This window comes from Mercenaria mercenaria, chromosome 8 (assembly GCF_021730395.1).
Source record: "Mercenaria mercenaria strain notata chromosome 8, MADL_Memer_1, whole genome shotgun sequence".
NCBI lineage: Eukaryota > Metazoa > Mollusca > Bivalvia > Venerida > Veneridae > Mercenaria > Mercenaria mercenaria.
In genome coordinates, this window is record NC_069368.1 from 75,240,373 (window position 1) to 75,264,140 (window position 23,768).

The window sequence follows — 23,768 nt, forward strand, 5'->3', positions numbered from 1 at the left end:
AATTAGTATTTTAAAATTAGAAAGTATTTATTACATATGATTATGTTCGGACAGTGTGAGACGCTAAGCCTACCTTTAAAACTTTCTGTCGGAACAGGTATAATATAGGCATCTCTAAATGCTCATCCAGGTTATGCTGCTGTAATGTCTGACCTTCTCGTCTGTGTCATATGGCTTACTTTTTTATTAACATACAAAGTCATGACTTTGTTTTAGATATAATTATTTCCGCTCAACTAAACACTTTCAATCTGTGTATGTACAGATTTTTTCTTAAATTTTAAAAACAATGCATAAACTACTGACTTGTCTGTAATTGTCATCTCCAAGTTTACTACTTTTTTATATAATGGCTTAACTCATGCAACTTTCATATTATCTGGTGCAACAATTTCTGAAACTGACATATTATATGTTTAAAGGTATTGCAAACTGAATATTTGTAGCTGATGTTTAAGACTCTTAACACTGGGTAATACAGTCCGGAAACAAGCCTTTCTGTAAGTTTATATCATATCGTACTTTTATTGTTGTAGGTAGAAATACACGTGTGTTCTTCATCTTAATGATCATACTTGTTGCCGGCTTGCAAGTAATGATTCATCGGATAAAAACAAGTAAGTATAAAAATTACCATAGTAATATGGTCGTGTGTTGTGGTCACAAATGTAACTTCAATGACACAGATGTAACTAAAATGGCAAATTTATAAGTAGTTACAAATGAAACGCTCGGACTCAATGTATCATATTGGACACAAAACTAAAACCTTTCGTGTAATTACCACGAAACATGATATGATACTTTTTTTTAAGAACAACATGCATTTATTTTACTGTGTGCACTGCTTGTTTATTGTAACATGTAATTGTGATAGTGTCCAATACATGCTATATATATTGATATTTTAAATCTAGTGTATGTCAACTGACTAAAAGAGCTAATCTTACACATATTATTTTCCATGATTCCCAATGTTGTCATAGATTGTGATCCAACTATGTGCTGAACTTGCTTGAAAATTAGGATGAAATATGTAAATTAAATGGATAGAAAGACCTGCAGGAGAGGTAAATTTTTAATAATAAAAGTATTCAAAACGACCCTATATAGGCTAACTATTACTCACATACACGTTTGTTAAAACAATATGCTTGACATAAAGTGCACTTTGTATCCGCTGGTCCATGGTCTTACAGAATATACATTTAGTCCATTATCACACTAATTCGATCGTAAGCATTATCGAATAGCACATTTTCTCAAGGTTTTTTAAGGGACAAGACTTGGCGTAAATCGGCAAAGGAAGCTTTTTGTGATTTTGCATCATCATTGAAATATTGCAAATTTTGATTTGGTTAATATTTAGAATAAAAAGCAGATAAAAAATATTCTATGTTATGGCTTTACGGGGCATACAGTGACATTGTATATTGTAAACATGCCGATATATATACAAATACAGCATTTCTTGACATGGCAATTTGTAATTTCTTTTCAAATTATGCAAATATGTGTGCTTCCTTCTTTCTTCGATATATATCGGTATATTATGAGAAGTTTAGCATTACACAGCACCACGGCATTCTGCATTTATACAACGTACAGTTGCCGAGATGTGCTGACTCTGTGATTGGCCACAATTCTTCGCGGTTCATTTGGTCCCTTGCGTTTTTGTAATGTTAAATATATCGTAACTGTATCGTATAATAGAAATCGGTACAAACACTCTATAATTTTGTCCTCATGAAATCACTATGTCTTTTTATTCTGATTATGCTATTTGAATAAGAAATAAATTATGCAAAATGAACTAAATTTAGGAATTACATGTATATTAAACTATACAGACTTTAAAGAATCGCGTTTAAGAATAGTGGTTTGTTAGATATCATAATGAAATAGTTCAGACAGTGCAAATTAATCAAGAAACAGGTGTAAGTAAATTGAACTAATTGAGGAACTATATAGAGCTAGACAGACTTTAAGATATTAGCTGTTTAAACAAATGGATCTTGTTATTGATAATAGAGGATAATAGAGCTTCAAAGGTAAAGGTCAAATTTAGAGGTCAATTGTCAATTCAAATGAGACGGTGTGTCAATGAACGCATCCCCCGGGTTCCTATCTGAAAGGTCTAGGTAACAACAGAGGACCAAAAGTCATTTAAGATCTTATGTGGGATGTATGTTTACCGTGTATTGCATAAAGGGATCTTTTTTCTTTTATTTTGCGAAATCCCTTTTCTGACATTTTTATAGAGATGTTTTCCTTTGTTGTTACTATGAATGACTGATTCAGTAACTTTATTTCTTATTGGCCATAGGGGAAAACCGATACCAATTTCCTGTGCTAGAAGATGGATGTTACCTGAAATATTTAGATGTAATTTGACATACCTATTTGGTAAGGATTGTTTGGGACCGGATAATATTTTTGCGGACTAATGATAGCTTCATTTATACTTTTTTATGATAGGTCGTACGGAGAAAAACAACATCACTTTACTCTGTTTCAACATGGATGGTACATAAAACGTATAAGTGTACCTGGTAAAATAAAGAAGTTGAAACTCCACAGGTAGCTCAACACAACAAAAACGTTCATGGACGGTAGTGAAAATGAATGCTACCGTCCACGCCCTCTCGCCCAGGGTTGAGAAGAGCTCACAGTTACGCATGCTACAAATACAAAAAAAAAATACAATTTTTTTTAGAGACATCTGCAGATGTGATCATAAGGCCGATGCACACGGAACCTTCAATAATGCTTTAGTGTTATTTCATGAAAACGGCGTATGGTTCCAAGATAAAATAATGGATTAATGGCAGAACTAAATGAACTGGAATTTAGAAAGGGTATCTGTTGTTATGGAGCCTGCTTATCAAAGAAACTGCCAAAAGACAAAATTAAAAATCAGGCACCTTATCCAAGGGCTGATTATAAAACACCCAAAGCTATAAAAGCGGGAATAGTGGAACCTCACAGGCCAAATTTCAAGCTGAGAAACTACACAGCACCAATAAAACGACAAAAATGTCGTGTTGAACGATCTGAGATTTGCATTCTTAAAAATATCTTTCTTGTGTAGATGATCGTTCCTGTAAAATAACTTTAGTTCTGGTCAAGATATATATTTTTTTACAAAATAACTTGTTGTAATTGATTGAAATGATTACGTCATTCAGGCGGTGTGTCAACAAAAAAACTGACTCGACATTGTTGTCCTTTGGGCTTCAAACTTTTAGTTTGAGAGATTATTAATCAAACATACTTAACAAAATCAAATGCTAAAATATATTCAATATCTTTTATCACTGAATATTCAAATCTAGAGTTCATGCAAATTATAATGAAAAAAATGTAGTTCATCTTTAAAAATATTAGAAAGTAAGTGCCTTTAGTTGACAGTAGTTATTCGTGAATAGATGTTTTTTACGACAATTTTCCGGTCATACTGCATGTAAAATTACCTGAATAAGAATTTGAAAATCGACAAAGTAATTGTTTCACGGGTTTTTTTTCTATGAAAATATCAACTTTGAATAAATGACGACACTTTAATATTTAATATATCGAAGAAAAAGTATGTTACTTGTAACTATACTTAGAACACATTGCTTCATTCTGAGCGCCATAGCAATAGCATTGAATTTCAAAAGCAGTTTATTCGAACACCACAATACGTGCTGATATAATTAGAATATATATATGTCCCAATATTTGCAGCATATGAAACATTTGGAAATGTTGTGTAGGTATACATATCAACAGTATATGTATGACATATACAGTTTACCAATATCACACGTTTAGACATTATTAACATTAAATAAGCAAGTCGAGAAATATAACCAAACTGTCCTTCTAACTAAAATAAGTGTTATTATAGGGACTGTATATGGATTTCCTGTCACGATTTGAAACGGAAGGGCATTATAACGTCTGACACTTATTAAAGGCACATACGAAAGGGGATATCAGCCAGTTCATTTTCAAGGTTTAATGACAATGTTAATGTAGAGTTAATATATTTCTAATGCTAATGACAAATACAAATAATGTATTTAAAACTGTAGTACGAAATTTTAAGTTTCTCTTGTCCTTAGAGACTTATTTAGCAAGCAACAGCGTATAATATTTATATCGCCAGTTGTCTTGTTTTCGGTCATTCTGCAATATGACTGACCACTTTCGATTTATTACTTGTTTGTAAACTTACACTGCTCCTCCCCTATATGTCTATGTTGTATATTTACTGTGGATTTAGCTCTTTGGACTGGTTTATTGTGGTTACTCGTACGCAAGACCATTTGACTAAAACTATTCTCCAAGATTGAAAACATGCGAGCATACACTCTCCAATATAATTAAGATGCATGCAGGTTAGCACACATATGCAAAGAAATAAGAAACAGACCCCGCTTTAATCTGTATTGTTGGATGTGTCCGTTAGAGCTTGGACAAATACGACACTGCTTGTTACGGTTATATGTCCTGCGATTTAACATTTTCGAGATGTCCGGCAGCTAGGTATATTTCCAACCTGTATTGCTTTGTACAACCAATTGTTTACTGACCTAATTTTGAGTATGTTGTATGTTATCTATATTCGATGGGTTTCTATAACAATACTGATATACAGGGTGTTACAAGTATGTTTAAAGTCTTGGTAGTTCTTAGTTTTCCAGAATCTTCTTTTTATTCTTAGTGATACACGAACGTTTTGAACCTTCCATGATACTTTAAATACGTAGCTGTCTGAGGACGGGGAAGAACCTGAACTACAAACTTATTGAATAAGTTTCATATATTTCTAAATAGAATTATATTACAAGTTTGAACATATAACATCTGAAGTATTAACATTCACATTAAGGATTTAACAATTTATCTTTGAAGACAGGATATATATTCTTTTGATTTACTAATTTCAGTTTCGAACTATTTTGAAATATGCTATTATTTGTACTTATTAGATATTTTTTTATTATTAAATGGAATTTCCATACGAATATTAGAAAAATGAAATTGAATATTAATTTCATCAGATTTACAATATTTTCAGGTGAACAAATTGTTTTGGTCCAAAGCAGAACGAAAGCAAATACCAACGAGGACTATTATGAAGGTACTTGGTCTATTATTACGAGTTGAGCTTTTTGTTCTAGGTATATGAGGCGTTTCTCCTCCTCCCATGAGGTTATATGTAATTATTTAACAAAATACATTCAGAAGAACATGTTGTTTAAAGTACTAGCGAACAAGTAAAATAGTTATGTAATGCAACTTATAAAATTATTTTACTCGAGGTCATTGTAATGTGGCTTGGTGTAATATCTTGTCAAGTGGCACTGCTTCCAGTGTGACGGATATAAATGCATAATTGATATTGAACTGTATCTTTATCGCTTGCAATCACATGCAAATATAGAACTGGGTGCTAAGAGGCAGATATAGGGGAAAATTGAGCGATGTATTTTTGATATTATTGAAATAGTGATATATAATGTAGCTCGAATAAATCTAAAATATGCCAGCTTTTAAAGAGAAATGTCGGGTATTCTCTCCCATGATTATCGAATGTTTCGAAGTAACTGCCTCAGATCCGATTGTATCCATTACAGATAGCAAACTCAATGCTGCATTCATTTTTCAATTAATCATATTTTGAAAAATACAATAAAAAATAAACCTTCGCAAATTATTCCGTAGAAAGCACAATAACATTTTGTATTCTAGTTCGTTCAAGCATTTTCATCCGGTTTATTCGTTATAGTTCATGTAAAAATTCATGTAGAAAAATCATTTTGGCATTCATTAAAATAAACGATGTGATGGATTTCGTGTTTTTATCCAATACAAATGAGATCAAATGAGAACATATAGATAAATTTCTTTAGTTTCGTTCTGAATCTTTAAATTCCGCTAATAAATGACGTCTTAAGGTGGTTCGCGGGGTTCCTACCAAAATTTCGAAGTATGAGATATAAGATTGATATTAGGTATGTATGTACTAACATCTCCTGTCTTTCATTTGGAGAAAAAAGAAAATCGTTCCGAGTCCACATTTCCTTTGAAGAGCGCCACCTGGCGGCATATGTATTTTTCAATGGAAATCGCCGTTTTACTGTAATAATCTCATTAAAATTAATGTTATTACATTTTTTCAAACTCAGGAATATAGCTAAATTCAATGTTATTGTGTATATGTTGCGTTTTGTAAATTATTTCATTTGGAAAATGCTTAGATAAAGAGATATCCGTAGTAGGGGTGGGGAAAAATGGCGAAAATATTCAATGTATTTCATGGCCGTTTAGCCGAAATAAAATAAAACGGAACGGTCAAAGTTCTTGATTTTTAAATATATTCTTCTTTAATCATTTCTGAACTAGAAAATAAAATAAAAATAGGGGGTCTTCACGGCAGATTTTTTGCAAATTTACTTTTTATTTGTTTTGGTAATGTAAAATGTGTGACGTTGATACACAATGACGGCGTTAACGTCGCGCAAACGCTGATTTCATTATGTCTTTCATTGATATAAACAGGACCTTCAGAGTTTACAAAAATCTTTAGAATCTTTTTTATTTGAATATATTCACATGATGTACATTGTTGCGTATTTTGCAGTCAAAGTATATTATCTATGAATATATATCAGAGTCAGTTAAAGCTACTTGCCCACAGTTTCGGTGAAATTATTCAACATGTTCATGTTCATAAGTGGTTGAATTTTTTATGAAAATGTTTAATCTTGCATAACTCGCGTATCTGACTCCGTATTTAAGGGTAAGTGAAGTATTGGGGGACGAGGGTTGGGGTGTAGAAAAAAATCTTATCAGTTTATCCGCTATGAATTAAAACGGAGTCACAATTCTTTATTTTCAAACATAGCTTTCTTTAATTATTCCCCGCCAAGAAAATAGAAAAAAAAGTGTGATTTGCAAATTTACATTGAGCCGCGCCATGTGAAAACCAACATAGTGGCTTTGCGACCAGCATGGATCCAGACTCCAGGCTGTTCGCTTTCAAAGCCTATTGCAATTAGAGAAACTGTTAGCGAACAGCATGGATCCCGACCAGACTGCGCGGATGCAAAACCATTATATTGGTTTTCTCATGGCGCGGCTCATTTTACCTTCTGTATGAAATGTTTAAGTGCGAAACTGAACGACACTCCTTATTGTTTCAATATTTCAAGTGACTAGCTAACAACGAAGATACAAGATACGAAAAGTGGTGAAACTGTTTTCCAGACAAAAATGAAATACATTTTTAACGATAAAGAACATTTTGAAGGTGGCTAAAACATCAATATGTTTCTTTTTTGTTATGACATGTAACTTTATTTAGAGGTTTTGATTTTCATTATAATTCTAATTGTGTATTATATTTATTGCTTTTTAAACCTATATTGAATATTTTCAATAAATAAAATCATGGAATCTTAAGCAGATGATGGATAAATGAGATAATGCCTCTTAAGGTAAAAATGTACTTCAGTCTGTGAACTTGAAACCGTTACTTGAATAAAGCTCATTTTGGTGCCGCTTAGTGCATTAAATTTATAACGTCAACGTGAATGCACAATGCAAACCGTATTGAGGGAAAACTTGCTTCAAAATGACACAACAAAAATAAAACTCTAACTCATTTCGCTTCAAAACATTCAGAAAATAATATAAAAGAGATACAGTCGACGCAGACGATATTTTAGGATGGAAAGATGGAAGAAGGGTGGTTTAATTGAGGCTGCTCTTGCGAAAGGTTTAGAGGCATGCGTTCATTGTTCAGACCCGCTGTTTCTGTCAGATGTTTTCAAGGAAACGCACTTTCGACATGGTTCACTGTTGTACATACAAAAAGTTTCGATTATAGAATTTTGGCGGCAAATTGGGATCATTCTTATTTGATGAAGGTTTTATTCCAAAATCGAAGTATGGTATTCCAGTGCTGAATGTAATATCAAAAAAGTAACCACTATGATTTCATCTCGTGCATTTCTTTTGGTGTTTCAAAAATTTTAAAAGGCGGATAAAACTAAGAAATAAATAAAACCACCATTTACATGTACTTTGAAATGTTTTCGCCAGAATGCTGAAAACAAAATATTTGACTGGTATTTAGTGTAAAAGTGCATTTTGACGCAGATGCGAATAAATTCGGATATTTCAGGACTGCAACTCACTGCAACTGTAGACCTGGAACGCCTGTATAAATTACAGACCCCGGTATATACCGGATTCAAGCAATTTGAATGAAAATTATCTTTAATGTATATATTTTGTGACCATTGTAATACTAACCCTAACCTTTTGTCAGTATATTATACATATTATACACTAAATGCATGCTGTCGTACAATAATTTGCGTATTTTTGCCGTGCGCTCCGATTGATAATCAGTTCAGGACTTGCGCAGAAGACCGCTCCAGCTGTGACAGACTGCAATGAGCAACACCGCATAAAGAATGTCCGTGACACTGAGCGCAAAGTGAACAGAACTTACGATATGCAAGCATCAGATGGGGAGTTTACATTTATGCGTTTTGAAGCGCCTTGTCAGATTTTTCTGTTGATTTTATTTTCACAGTTTTACATATCATGGATCACAATTGTATCATAGTTAAAATGATTATAGTGAAGTCTACAAGCAACCACCGACTGTATATATTCCTTAATGAATTACTGTGATCATTGCGTTGGAGATCCATGGCTTAAAAATGTACCATGAATTGACTGCAGTGAAGTCTTCATGCATTAAGTTAGCTCTAAAACTGTTTCAAAAATGAATAAAACAATTTAGCAGATGCGTATTGGTTGCACGCAATGCTAATTACGACGCCAGTATTCAGAAATCCATGTGAATGTAGGCTCTGTTCTTGCAGCTAGTCTAATAGAATTTGAGACGGGCTGAAATTTTAATACCCTGACAGAAACGGCAAGGGTGTCCGTGGTCATCATTTTTAAATGACATTTTACATAATAATATAAACAAAATAATTAACGTCTTTAAGGAAATTGTTGAACTGTCATGAAAGTATATTTCTAGATGATATACTTAGATTGTAAATTACTTAACACTGTGAATCTATTTAGTAAAAATATTTCATTTTTGTGTACTTTCATCATCCTGCGTATACAAAAATGTACCTTTAAAGGACATAATGAACAAAACGTTTGTGTGACGTTAACACCATAAAAGATGTATCAACGTCACAATATTTACATTACCAAAACAAATAAAAAGTAAATTTACAAAAAATCTGCCGTGAAGACCCCCTATTTTTATTTTATTTTCTTGTTCAGAAATGATTAAAGAAGAATATATTTGAAAATCAAGAACTTTGACCGTTCCGTTTTATTTTATTTCGGCTAAACGGCCATGAAACACATTGAATATTTTCGCCATTTTTCCCCACCCGTACTACGGATATCTTTTTATATAAGCATTTTCTAAATGAACTAATTTACAAAATGCAACATGTAAACAATAACATTGAATTTAGCTATATTCTTGAGTTTGAAAAAATGTAATAACATTAATTTTAATGCGATTATTACAGAAAAACGGCGTTTTCCCTTGAAAAATACATGTGCCGCTAGGTGGCGCTCTTCAAAGGAAATGTGGACTCGGAACGATTTTCTTTTTTCTCCAAATGAAAGACAGGATATGTAAGTACATACAGACTTAATATCAGTCTTATATCTCATACTTCGAAATTTTGGTAGGAACCCCGCGAACCACCTTAACGTTAAGAGCCGATTATAATCTCATACTTTCAAATTAAAAAAGAAGTAAATGTTTCCTTTCCCATACTTTCCCATACTTAATGAAACACTTGTTCGTAAAATATGCAAGCACATTCGACGTGTTACCAATTTTAACTGGATTTGATAGTTTTTATTGTAAATTACAATATATATTCTTAAGGAATAAATGCGATTTCTTCCCAGCAGCATAATGGTGGTGACTAAATCAAACTTTAAACAAACAAAGTTTTTCATAATGTCCGTATTAAAGCACTTGTCGGCCTTAAAGATAAATAAATTCAGATAAAATGTCATGATCCGCTATAAAGAATAAACTTTTACTTTATGCTGATGATTCAGCAATCCTTGTCTCGGCCAAAAACAAGCTAGACATCGAAGAGAGTTTGAGTCCTGACTTGAATCCTTTCATTCAGTGGCTTGTTTGTAATAGGCTGTCTTTGCATATTGGCATTTGGGTCCCAAAAAAAAAAGGTTAATTTTGATAAGAACTGCAATGGTCAAACAATCGAATCCAAAAAATCAGTTAAATATGTTGGTGCCACCCTTGATCAGTGTTTGTCCTTTAATGCTCTGGCTAGATCTGTTATCAAGAAATCCAAAGCTATGTTTATTTTTTTTTATCGTCAAAGCGAATTTCGCACCCGACTCACAAAGAACTTTTAGTCTCTTTCCTTATACAGTGTCATTATCACTTTGCTTCATCTGTTTGGTTCAACAGTTTAACTCAAGACACAAGTTACAGGTCACACAAAATAAGTTCATAAGATTTGCATAAGTTAACCTCTTAGGATTCATATAGGTAAAGAGCATTTTTCAAATATTAAATGGTTACCTGTTGTAAATACCTATCGTGAATAGAGTGAACAAAATTACCCTTTGACATGTTTTAAAAATCAATTCAAACCTTGCTCCCTTATATGAGTGATAATTTTACCCCTACCAGTGCTGTCCATGATTACTCAGCTAGGTTAAGGGTAAAGGCTGGTTCCACTCTGACAGTCCATTTGATATAGTGTCAGATGGCAAGAGATGTGCTATTCCTATTGTCAATGGCTTTGCCTATATGGGGTGCACCCTGTGGAACAGATTGCCTCAATATTTCAGGGATTCTAAGACTACCTTTTCTTTTAAATCCAGGGTCAAGGAACATTTTTTAGATTTTATTTAACTTCTACAACATGTGCTATATGTTTTTTTTTGTCATTTTCTTCTAGCAAGTTTTCAACTTGTTCAAATAGATACTCATAGCCTATTCATTTTTATGTTTCACGGCAACTCAGAATAATTCTCATTCATTGATTCTTCCTATGTCCTACAACACTACATCTAAAGGACCACAATGGAAATAAGAGTTTATTAAAACTCTTCTTTGTGTTATCCTTGACTTATAATGTGGATTGTCATGGTTATATTAATTCATACATTGATTATTGTTTGTTGTATGTATTGAATTTACACTTGCCGTGTCACTCGGACATTTTATGTTGAAATAAATTTATCTATCTATCTATGTCCACAAATGAGATCACCTTAGTGAGCAGATTGAGCAAGGTTTAAAATTTGGTGTTCATATAAGTTTGTTAACATGTGAATGAAAGTGTTTGTAGAGAGGTTTACATGAGCTGCCTTCGATAGTGGGTTGAAAAGGCTGTAAGCCATGTCTGTAGCTATTTATTTGCTTAACTTTACCTTTTATAGCTATCTGTCTAAACAAAAGATTTAGCGAGACTCCCATAATTTATTGACTTCTTTGAAATATTACATGAATTGAGAAAACCTCATAATCATCAAACTATAAAACATCATTTTCATAATAAATCATCACTATATATCATTATACAAATTTCACCAATGATATTTGCTAAAATCTCATCTGTTATCTTTTCTCTAGCCGTAGCGTATTAAAACGTATAAGCGTCTGATAGCCCTTTCACGCTTCCGTAGAATTAACATTTATCTCACGAAATTCATTTTGAAAATATTTCCAAAATATCTAGGCATATCTCAAAAAAGGAAAGAAAAGGTCCAACATCTTAGGCATGTACTGACCTTTATGAACATCTAAGAGAACCTTTTGGACGATTTGACGAAGTTTTATAACTTATTATATACACTTGCTCCGCCACGCACCACTGAAGGATTTGTGTTTTACCAAAGTGTTTTCATAGATGAAAAGCTTACATGCCGTGCTAAAGCCCAGGTATTTACAAATTGTAAATAAAATGTTGGAAGTTGACTCCCATTAGCACTAAAAGAAAGAAAAAAGAGGTCCATGTGCATACATTTAGACCAGGTGTCCCCTGCAAGTAACCCTATCTATAGACTACTGCAAATACGATTTTCCGTTTTCAAGGTTAGCCTGTTTACTTTCATCTTCTCTACTTCCGGGAAAAGCTGAAGGTTTGTCTGACGTAATTTTCTGTGTTGTCAAAAACATGCGCATGCCTGGCTAGGTTGTGTAAATATGTGCCGGCCCTCCTAAGCACAAAGCACAACTTTAACCATTTAACAATATTTGATATGAGATATGTGACACATTAAATGCTTTATTGTAATTCAAGAACTATTTACCTGTTGTTTTTTTTGTTCGTAGTGTAAATTTCAAATCCATTAAATATCCGTATTTTATGCGTGACATATTGTATTGTTTATAAACAAATAACAACGAACAGCAGTGCCAGTCAGCTGTGTGCATAAGCATGTAAATTGTTACATACAAAAAAGACAAAAACTAACAAAGATTCTTGTCTTCAACTTTCCTTGATGATATCTCCAACTAATTAAAATCAGCTTTCACGTTTAAATAATTAGTTGTTACTTCATTCTTTTTATTTTAATCGTATTTGATGGTTCTTTGTTTCGTCCATAAAAAATTACAAGCATATCGTTTTAACACAGAGAAGAAACAATAAAGGTCGGACTAAACGTTCTCTTAACATCTGCAAATATAGCTATTCCCACAATGTAAATTTTCATCTTTTTAAATGAAAATTTAAAACCATGGTTTACAAGTATGTACATTTCAGATTTTATAATAATTCTCGTTTCGAAGACATCGACTACAACTGACCCTTAAAAAGTTTCTTGTCTAATTCATCCTTTCAATTATTACCCGCGATTCTCATGTCGGACTGAATGACACACTGGTTGGAAAGTTCGCCCATCAATCGAGCGGTCATAGGTTTGGTGTCAGTTACAATCACTCTATCGGTGACCTAGATTTTCCGATTGGACAGTTATAAGCTTTTGTGGAAAAAAAAGTTAAGTGCTTGTAAATAAATAAAATGTTGACAAAACGGGCGTAAAACCAAATACAAACAATAATTATTCCCGGCTTATTGTGACTTGAAGTTAATTAATGTTTGACGTTATAAATAAGTTATTGCAGTTATGCATTTGAAAGCCATTAACTGTGCTAGGTTAACACCGTTTCTCAACAATCTTCAAACATGTCACGGCGGTCTGTTTACACAAACTTTCTTTATAGTTTCTATCCAGTAGGCACTCTCCGTAAGAAATTGACAACTTTCCCACTTCACGGACCGCTGCAGCTACTCGGACTCGAACTAAAATCTCCGGATACCGGGGAATTTGTATTTAACTATTTATGAAACAGTTGAAACGGACTGAAACCAAAAATAATGCAGCATGCCGTTCAGTAAAGGCTACAAAATCCTACAAACAGACAATGTGAACTTGGTTGGAAAACGCGGTAGTCAAGGAATTTTAAAGTCATATTTTATTCAAAAGCATTTCAGGAACATTTTCAGATTAAAAAAAAAATCTATGGAGAAGAGAACGAACAATAAGATGGTTGATAAGAAGTTTTTTTTTCATTACGTTTTTAGCTCACCTGTCACGTAGTGACATGGTGAGCTTTTGTGATAGCCCTTCGTCCGTCCGTCCGTTCACAATTTCATTATTGTCATTAGTTGGACTGAGACAATCAGGGTAGATAACTATGGACTGATTTTATGTCAAATTAGCTCCCTTTATTTCAAATTAAAATGAGTATATCTGCGTAACTAATGAAGATACTGATCTGAAATTTCATTTATGCCATCAGATTGACTTGGACAATCACTGAAGATACATATTGACTGAAGTTTTGACAAATTACCTCCCTTTATTTTTTTATGTAAATGAATATTCCTAGCAGCTTTTAATGAGATTGGTTTGAAAGGTTATTTATGTCTTCCATGGTAAGAAATAGTCATGTTAGATAACTCTTGATGGAATGTTTATCAATATGAATACTTTTTTTATATATTGTTGTAAAAGCTTGTACTCTGTATCTTCTACATGCATATACCAATGCATGATTACCTCCCCTGATTTTAATCAAAATGGATTTATATTAGTAAGTACTTATAGGACTCATTTGAAATTTCATTATTGTCATTACTTGGACTGAGACAATCAATGTAGATAATATCGATGATTTTATGTCAAATTACCTCCCTTTGTTTCAAATTAAAATGGGTGTATCTCAGTTACCAATGAAGATACTGATTTGAAATGTCAGTTATGCCATCAGATGGACTCGGACAATCAGGATAGATACCTTTTGACTGAATTTATGACAAATAACCTCCCTTTATTTTATGTAAATGAATATACCTCAGCAGCATCTAATGAGATTGGTTTTAAATGTGATTAAAGTCTTCCAGGGTAAGCAAAGCTAGTCAAGCTAGTACAAAAATGCAGCATTTGAGCCTAGGACTCTCAAACTTAATATGGAGATTGGCCCAGACTAGTATGTGACCCATAGGTCAAAAAGGACAGTTACAAGAAATTTTTTATCCTGATGATATTTAATGTGTATGCCCATGTGATCTATGTCAAAACTTGATCTTATCATTAAGAGCAATAGTACTTAGGTTAGCGATATAGGGCCATCATGGCCCTCTTGTTAGTATGTAACATGCATTCAGATATGCAATAGTGACAATAAAAATCGGAAAGGAATCGGCAAACAGCTTGCAAAATTATAATATGCTTGAATGAAATTTATGTTGTTGTAAACATTTTTGTGATTAACTTATTTCTCCTAAATCACAAATAGTTCTTTGTGAAATATTTATGCACAAAGTCTGTGCTTGAAAATGGGGGCAGGGGAAAATAAAAACAATACAGCAAAAACGAAGTCAGAGACTCACGTATTTCATTCGCTCAATTTACAGTAAAATAAACATAAATGAAAATTTCAAAGTTAACAAAAAATTTATAGGACAGTTTACACACTACTTATTCATTCCAATCACAGACAATGTTACTATTTAGGGCTAGGTTAAAACATGCTTTTTGACGCCTTTTGCGTAAAAGTGAGCAATTGACCATTTGAATAATTGTACATCTGGTGAAGATCAGCTTTTGCTATTATCAAATGATGTTATAAATGATATAACTTGTTTTTGAAATTCTCGCTCATTACACCTTCTTTACTTTAAATGGCAGTGATGGACGAAAAAACCGAACGCCACATATAATAATAACAGTAATAATAATAATAATAATAAATTCTTTATTTAAAGAGGGTAAGACTCATTACGTTTCATACATAACATACATATCTTTTTTTCAATGAGGCCCTCTAACAAACACAAAACCATTTACTCAAACAAATGAAAATGTCACAGTAATTCCATAGAGCAGACTTGTAAAGAAGATAAACAAATGTTAACAGTCACATAACATAACTCTACACTGTATTAATCAAAAGAAAGTTTCTAAGTAAATATTTAAATGAATTTACTGTGCTAGCATTTCTTATTGAGTAAGGTACATTTTCCCAAATTTCTACAGCCATAAAAGAAAACGAACGTTTAAGAAACTTTGTTTTAGGTCGAATGTGCTGTAGATCAAATTTCGTATTAGAACGAAGGCAATAGTATGTATTGTCACAAATTCCAATAGTGTCACAAATATAAGATGGTGCAAGCTTATTTAATGCTTTATAAACTAAAACACCAATATTGTATTAAATCCTGTTTGGAAAAGTTGATCATTTAAGTTCACAAAAAAGAGTACTAGATGATGTCTGGAAGGATACTTTCAATATTAGTCGAGCTGCCCTCTTTTGAATTTTAAAGATTGTTCTATTTCCTTTGGAGCAGTTTCCCCATATAGTGGATGCATAGTCAAAAATCGATAAAATGTACGAGTTATAAAACATATTCTATATATCAACACTTAGATATTTAGATATTCTGTAAAAAGACACAGTTTAGAATGCAGTTGTTTACACACCTTTTTCAAATGTTGATCCCAACTTAAATTTTTATCAATATAAAAACCTAACAATTTTGACATGATACATTTTGAATACAGTTATCATTTAGTGAGTGAGTTGGGTTTTACGGCGAATCGACACAAAATGGTCATATATCCGTTATCATTTAGAGTTAGATTTATGTTTCTTACTTTATTTAATTTCTTGTTGGTACCAATTAACATACTGGTTGTCTTATTTGGATGGAGAGCCAAATTGTTAGACGTGCACCAATTATTAACTTTGATAATATCAATTTGCAATTTTCTTTCGAAATCAGATACGTTATGGTCGCATACATGCATTGTAGAACCATCGGCATATATGTTAATGTTTGAGTTTTCAACAATCAATGGAAGATCGTTTATATAGATCAAAAAGAGAAAGGGGATAAGTATAGATCCTTGTGGAACGCCAGTTTTTATATACGATAAAGAAGATTTGATATCATTCATTTGGACATATTGGGTTCGATTCTTCAGGTACGACTCAAACCAGCATAATGAAAGTTCACTAAAATGATACAGTTTCATTTTGTATAGGAGAATGTTATGATCCACCAGGTCAAAAGCCTTACGAAGATCTAGGAACACAATGCATTTTTTCCTGAATCAATGCCTTTAGCCCACTTATCAATTAATACAGTAAGAGCCGTTTGGCAAGAATGCATTTTTCTGAAACCAGACTGGGTGGTGTGTAGTATGTCACTTCTATTGAAGAAATTATGCAGCTGAGTAGCAATATGTCTTTCAACTACCTTGGAAATGGTCGATAATATGGATATGGGTCTGTAATTGTTCATTTCCTCTTTAGAACCAGATTTAAAAATTGGAAATACCTTAGCTTCTTTAAGTTTGTCTGGGAAAACCCCATACTGAATGCTGCTATTTATGATGGTAGCTATTGCAACAGTTACAGTGTCAGAGCAAAGTTTGTTAATCCTGGGGCCAATACCATCTGAGCCGGTAGCTTTGTTACTGTTCAGAGAATCAATTATCTTTTTCACTTCAAATGGCGTAATATAATCAATATTAAATTGAGAATCTTTTCATTTGTTATTTAACATAGTTTCCAGTGGCTTAAAAACTGATGGTTTAGAGGTACTTTAGAAACAATATTTGCAATGTTTATGAAATGATCATTCAAAGCATTTACTATCTCTAGTTGATCATTTAATGTGATGTCATCTTTCGAAATTATGTTACTAGGAAAAGATACAACTTTATCATTCATCGAAATATCGCTTCCATAAAGTCTTTCAATTCAACATAAATTAAGAAATCATTTTCCTGTAAAAACTCCAAAACCACTTTAAATGTTCATATTGTACAAATTTATTTAAATATCTTAGAATTATAACTAGCCTAAATTTGCCATTGGGTTTTGGCACAATGAAAATAGTTGATATGAATTCTCCATTTTCATGCGTGGGTGGAATAATAGCACCCTTTTCGAGTAAAGTCAAAACGTCTTCATTGACAATATCCCATTGTTCCTTATTAAAAGGAATTTCTTTCGGATTTATTTATATATGGCTGTTTGTCAAAATCAGTACAATGACCAGACACAGTTTTAAGAACCCAGTTATCTTCTGTGATAGTTTTCCAAAAGTCTAATGAAATCTTAGATTACCGACCATACTTACTTTATTTGTTAATTCTGGTCGTTTGGGGCAGTGGATGTTGCAGTTTGTTTTTAATTCTGTAGCCAGTCAGCTTAACTGGATGCCTGTACTGTCCTCTTGGAGGATAAGGCTGATCTAGGAGAATTTTCAAAGTAACCACTGTAACTGTTACCAGTTCCACTAAAGTAAGCCCTACGAGGGAATTTTCCATTGCCTCGACGCCTATATGGTTGGCCTCTGTAATAATAATCTTTCCCTAGGTTGAGTGATGATTCACAAGATTCAACAGTCTTAGCAATATCATCTCCAAATAACTGAGTTGAAACTGGTGTTGAAATACTACACAAACTTTGGTACTTCCTTTACAAAGAAGGTCTTATCATGTAACGTCTACGTATTGAAAGGTTGTACTGTACTTGACCAATTAGTGTTAATGCATCAGAAACTAATCCTTTTGTCTCACTGTTTTTATGAAATTTAGGTTTAAAAACCTCACACAACTTCATTATCGGATTCATACATGCTGACAGAATATTCTGAGTGTCAACCATTGATCTATCTTGAGAATGACATCTTTTATCCACTATTTTCCAAATTTCTGGATTAACGGTAGGAGGCCGTATCATTTCAAAGTTTTCTGGGACCTTATATTTTTTCATCAAAGAATCAATATCACAAGAAGAAGTGCATACCACATTTATCATTTTAGCTAGTGATGACAAACTAGGTTTACCTTTAACTGGGGTCTTTAAACGTGCAAGATCCCAATCTTTATCATCAACAATTTCACCTTCTTCAAGAATGGCATTAGCCATATCTTTGTGAGAAAACCCTTGCTGACCATGTGGACTTTCTCTATCTGAAATATCATCTCTGTTTACCTGAACATGTTTATTTGGTACATGAGGCAATGAAGGATCAAACCCTTGAGTTTCCCCGCTCAGTATCATACTCAAATGCCTAGGACTTCTCTCAAATTATAAATGTCTGAAGCAGAAAGCTTTGTAATACACTTTCTAATACACTTTGCCTATTACTATTACAAGGTAAAATTTCAGTTTCATTGTTATTTTGGTCTAAAACCTTTTCTGTGTTTTTCGACTTTTTCTTGTCTTTTTATTGAGAACATTTGGCATTCTGTTTTAACGGAATATTCTCCGTCGGAGTGTCCTTTTTAGATTTTTTTCCAGTCCTTTTAATAACAACAGACATGGGTTTTTTCCTTGTCGAAGAGAATACTTCCTCGTTGTGTTTGATTTTTGCTTTTTAAAAAGCTGAACATTATTGATGTTGGAACGATATGCTAGTGTATAAATGCGAAGCAAAAGGCCCTACGGAAATTAATATCTTTTTCACGTTTTATAGTAAACAAATATTGTTCAAAGTGTTCAGATACACGTCTATATTTATGACAATGGCATCGGGTTCGAAAACGTACCTTTTTCAGTTACGTTAAAACTAGTGTGTGGTTTTTGCCAGTAAAGTAATATATATTTACATTTTAACAAGTTAACGATCAATACAAACCTACCATAGTTATTCATATCATATATAACCCGTGTTTTGAGTTCTTATGCGTAAGAATATATCACGAAGGCCGTAATTTCGCATAAGAACGAAAAACACGGTTAATTCTACGACAAATCATACTTTGGCTGTTGAATAGTCCTCCAACATGTACAGAATCTTAAAACTTTACACGCAGTGTATAAATGTAATAGCCAAAACTCGATACGCGAGCAGCACAGTTCAAGGGTGGTTTATTGCATAATAAACCGAGATAGGTTTTGCTCTACATGTATATAGCTTATTCGCTGGTCGTGTTAGAATAAATTATATATTGTATTGTAGAACATGTTTCAAGTTGCAATGAAACTTTCAATACAACGTTTGAAGACAATCTCCAGGTTATACAGAACTACCCCATAGGCAATGCAGATGTATATGTACGACGTTTCGGTGCATACAACGATGGGCCGAAGGAAATCAGAGCATTTCCTGTCTTTGTTACAGCATTTGATGAGACGCATTACAACGAATCGCAAGGACTATTTAAGTCTATACATGAAACATTTCTGGTCAGTCCAAAGTACAAAGATAAACTGCTTATCCTTGTGTACGATCTAGGAATGACACCGTCTCAAATTCGCACGGTAATATGATAATATATTCATCACAATTTATATGATTTAATTAAGCTGAGTATAAAAGAAATGTACATTTATCAAGCTTCTGAATATATTGAAGGATATAAGTTTAAATATTGGTCAATCTGAATTGTACCCTTATAATGAATTTATTCATCTTTATATATTGCAAGACATTTTGCAACCCTTCATATCAACAGTTTCAAAGTGATTCATCAAATTTTGGTCAAGTAATATGTAACTCTATGTAATGGGTACTTTTTGATTTTATTAGATGTTTGACAGAACATATGAGAACTAAATAAAAATGTCAACAAATGTTTCTACCTCTTATAACGGTAAATGTTAATATTTAGTAACAGTCTGCAAAGATATACGTCTGTATATTGAGTATCGTACGATTAGAATGGCCGCAAGTCTTGCTGGCGACCAAAGTTGTCAAGTTTTGATACAAAAATTGATTTGATTACCCAACAACTCTGGACACCAGGTGACTGCTATTAATTGATTTGGTAATAAACTGATCATAAAGGCTAAACAAAGAGTTTTTTTAAATTACGTCATCGATGCAGTAAATGTAGATGTCTTACCGAGTAGGGTTTGTATAATTAAAAAAAAAATGCCATATCTAATCTTCAATATTTGCAATGTATTTATGATAGTGTCTATGAAACAAAGATTTTGGTTTAACGTTTCTTAGGAAGTTCTATCAACAACATTCAGAGACTAACGGCGTCATTCCGCTTTGTACAGTGCAACCTCTGTAGAGTAACACCATTTGGGAGATAAAACTTCTGACTGATATGTAGAGGTTGTTGTTCTGGAGAGTTAAATTTGATAGTATATTTCAGCTTAGGGTCATTCTGATGATGTTGTCGCTCTGGCGTGGTTGTACTGAAGCTTCAAACATCTAGCATTTATTTTTTTAATTTGTTCTCGCTTCTTTTTGTTAACTAGTTTGAAGAAATGAAGCACGAATTGTGAATTTAACTAAACTTACAGTTAAATTGAATATTGTAGCAATGTACAACAAGTTTTGAATATGAATGAATTTATGCTGTCCAGTTAGATATCTAGCTTTTTGATAAAACTCTCAAAGTTTGATGAATTGCACATACTTTTGTCTCATGATTGTTCAAGACAAACAAAAATAGCAAAGATAATTTTCACGTTGAGTAAGAAGTTTCTGAAGCATTGACATTGTTCAGGTAAAATAAAGCTGTTACATTCTTGTAATACATCGCAGTTAAATGTTTATTGCAGCAGTTGTTTTGATACTAAAACGCTATAATCGTCTTTGGGTATATCAGTTCATATGCTATATTGGAAAGCATTTCCTAGCGCACCTGTATGATTACCATATTCAAGTATTAGAAACTGCTTATCTGTATCAACATAACATAAAGGCGCAACAGAATTTAAGACTTTCTGCGCATTTCCATTTACCAGTGTAAATAAGGTAAACGACTAGATAGCTTAAACCATCAACAAGTGCCGACACTAACCACTGAAGTTTCATTTAATTGTAACATTCGATATCATACGATAGAAGTTTTAATATTTTCAATAAGAAAACAAAATCTACAAAAACAATCCCTTGGAGGCACCGACAGCAACAAAGCAGAAAACCTGCATGTTATGTTAGTCTGACTCTTTGAGACTCTTCAAACAGATACTTATACAGTAAAAAGTATTACAAATCACTTAGTTTTACTTTTAAAAACAATGCACCAAAATTGAGCAATTTATTCGTGTATTACCTAAAAATTCTATTTGAGTAATCTCCTAATGCGATGATTATAGTTGTAGTTTTAAAAGCTTTACAGTATGTAACTGTAGGGCAACAAAAGAATTTTATGCATGATTTAATAAACGATTAGTACGGAAAAAGCTTTTGTCATGTTGAGCGACATGTTGAGTTTCTGCTATTTCATTTTATTTTTAATGCATTTCACAGGTTGAGAACAATTGTAAGTGTGAAGTTCGACAGTTTATATTCCAGCAATTTCCGCAACATGTCAATGTTCTCCAAACATACGCTTTCAAGCCACTTATAGTGCAGGTAAGATTTAAAAATAAATCAAACGTAAAAAAATGTAATAAAAAAAATCAAAACTGGCTTTATATCTGTTGATTTTTAGAAATCCATTGAAACTTTTGACGTTCATTTCGTATGAACAGCAAAAGGAAAGGCGCGAAAGCTACGTCATCGCTGCTTAGTGATAACCGACAGCTGTTTTGACAACGTCCGCGTAAAGTCAGGGGGGACATTCCATAAATGACATCGCAGTTGTTCCGTCTGGTGAACATAATGGCTGGGAAGCTGATTTTAATGTTAAATGCTATAAATCATATGCAATTCATACTGTTATATAATTTACAAATGGAAAGGAAATATAATGTAAATGAAATAAATAAAATCATCATTTCCGTGTTCATGCGAAATGAACAACAGAATAGGATCGGCAAATTAAACATAGCGATTCATGAATTTACCGATCCTATTCTATCGTTCATTTCGCATGAACACCGAAAAAAAAATAATTTCATTTCTTAATTATACGAAAAAAAAACCTAAGCTACCAAAATTAATACAACGATAATCCAAAGAACTTTGAACATGTCATAGCAATTAAATTATTCAAGTTGATGTAGTCGGGAAAAGAATAATGGCACACTTACACTGCCTAGCTTTAGACGAAGTGGAAGTGTGTCGGCCCCAAGTGTTTGAGGTTTTCGGTTCGAGTCTCAGTCAGAGCTTTAATATTTTCCTTTTATTCTGCATATACTCGTATTTGAAGACTTTTGAACTGTTGTCCAAAAGATAAAATTCATCCATGTGGAAATATCCATTTTAACATGACTCGATATGATTTTCAGTTACAAAAAGAAGGAATCAAGCTCTGTATATTCTGCAACGGTTGATTCGCGGACCGGTAAGAGAGCATTATTACGTCAATTATGACGTCAAATTGCCGCATGACGTCCGATATATTATTCCTCGGGAAAATGAAGTCCAGCATAATATTTATTAAAACATGTCATAGAGCATAGAGAATGAAAACAACCAAGGCCTTCTTGTGATTTATCGTCTAATTTACCACGGTTCGTCGTTCGGATGCTTGAGTATATAACCACCCGGGCTAACTGAAGCATCTGAACGACGAACCGTAGTAAATTAGACGATAAATCACAAGAAGGCCTTGGTTATTTGTTAAATATATTATGTCCCAAGTCAAACGAGAGTTACATTTCCTTAATCACATTTTTTTAGATTAAACATTAAGTTCTCATATCTCTGTACTTTGGGTTTAAAATCGTATATATATATATCGGCCCAAGTATAGTATGAACAAGTATCATCCGTGTGTGAGAAATATATGGACATTTATATGCATTTCAAACCTTTTGATTTCTTACTTCATGTTTTGAAAGGTACTATCATGAATTTAGTGAGCTTGAATACGTTATTTGAAAATGGTAGAGTATTCAAATAACGACAAATTATAAATTGAGAGAAGCAATGTTTGTTTGTCAGTATAAACTATTTTATATTGCAATCTTTGCATTTTGTTGATGTGTATGCGTCTGTGTGATCGTGCTTCAATTAAAAAAAAAAAGGTGCATGCATAGTTAAAAGAAATACACCAATCTATCGGGTCATTTGTACATTCATTTTTTTTCTTTGTTTTACATTTATTTATAATTTTGCTGTCTGTTCATATCAAAGCCTTTTGAAACAAATTGTTTAAATTTGAATGTGCCACAACATTCAATTTCAGTGTTAAAATGAAAAATATAAACATATTAGAGTGGTGGAACCTATGCTCGCGGTATTTTGTAGATATATAATCGATTTAAGAAGCAAGAAAAACTTACCAGTTCGATTTTTCTATGCAGAAACATAAAGTTTTCTTTTTATCGAAACATATTGTTGATGTGCGTCATC

The 23,768-nt window shown here is 32.8% G+C and overlaps 1 protein-coding gene across 5 annotated transcripts in view; it reads left to right on the forward strand.

The window, feature by feature from the left end:
- Window positions 1-23,768, forward strand: part of LOC123566048 (uncharacterized) — a 46,727-nt gene that overhangs the window by 17,610 nt on the left and 5,349 nt on the right. For 3 of the 5 annotated variants that reach the window (XM_045359876.2, XM_045359875.2, XM_045359873.2), the window contains exons 2-5: window positions 537-617; window positions 5,069-5,131; window positions 19,524-19,825; window positions 21,777-21,881. In XM_045359876.2, coding sequence (XP_045215811.2) covers window positions 566-617; window positions 5,069-5,131; window positions 19,524-19,825; window positions 21,777-21,881 — 522 coding nt within the window. In that variant the 5' untranslated portion in view covers window positions 537-565. Of the gene's footprint in view, window positions 1-536; window positions 618-986; window positions 1,071-5,068; window positions 5,132-19,523; window positions 19,826-21,776; window positions 21,882-23,768 lie in introns of all 5 variants that reach the window. The other 2 variants (XM_045359878.2, XM_045359877.2) reach the window with 1 other exon arrangement.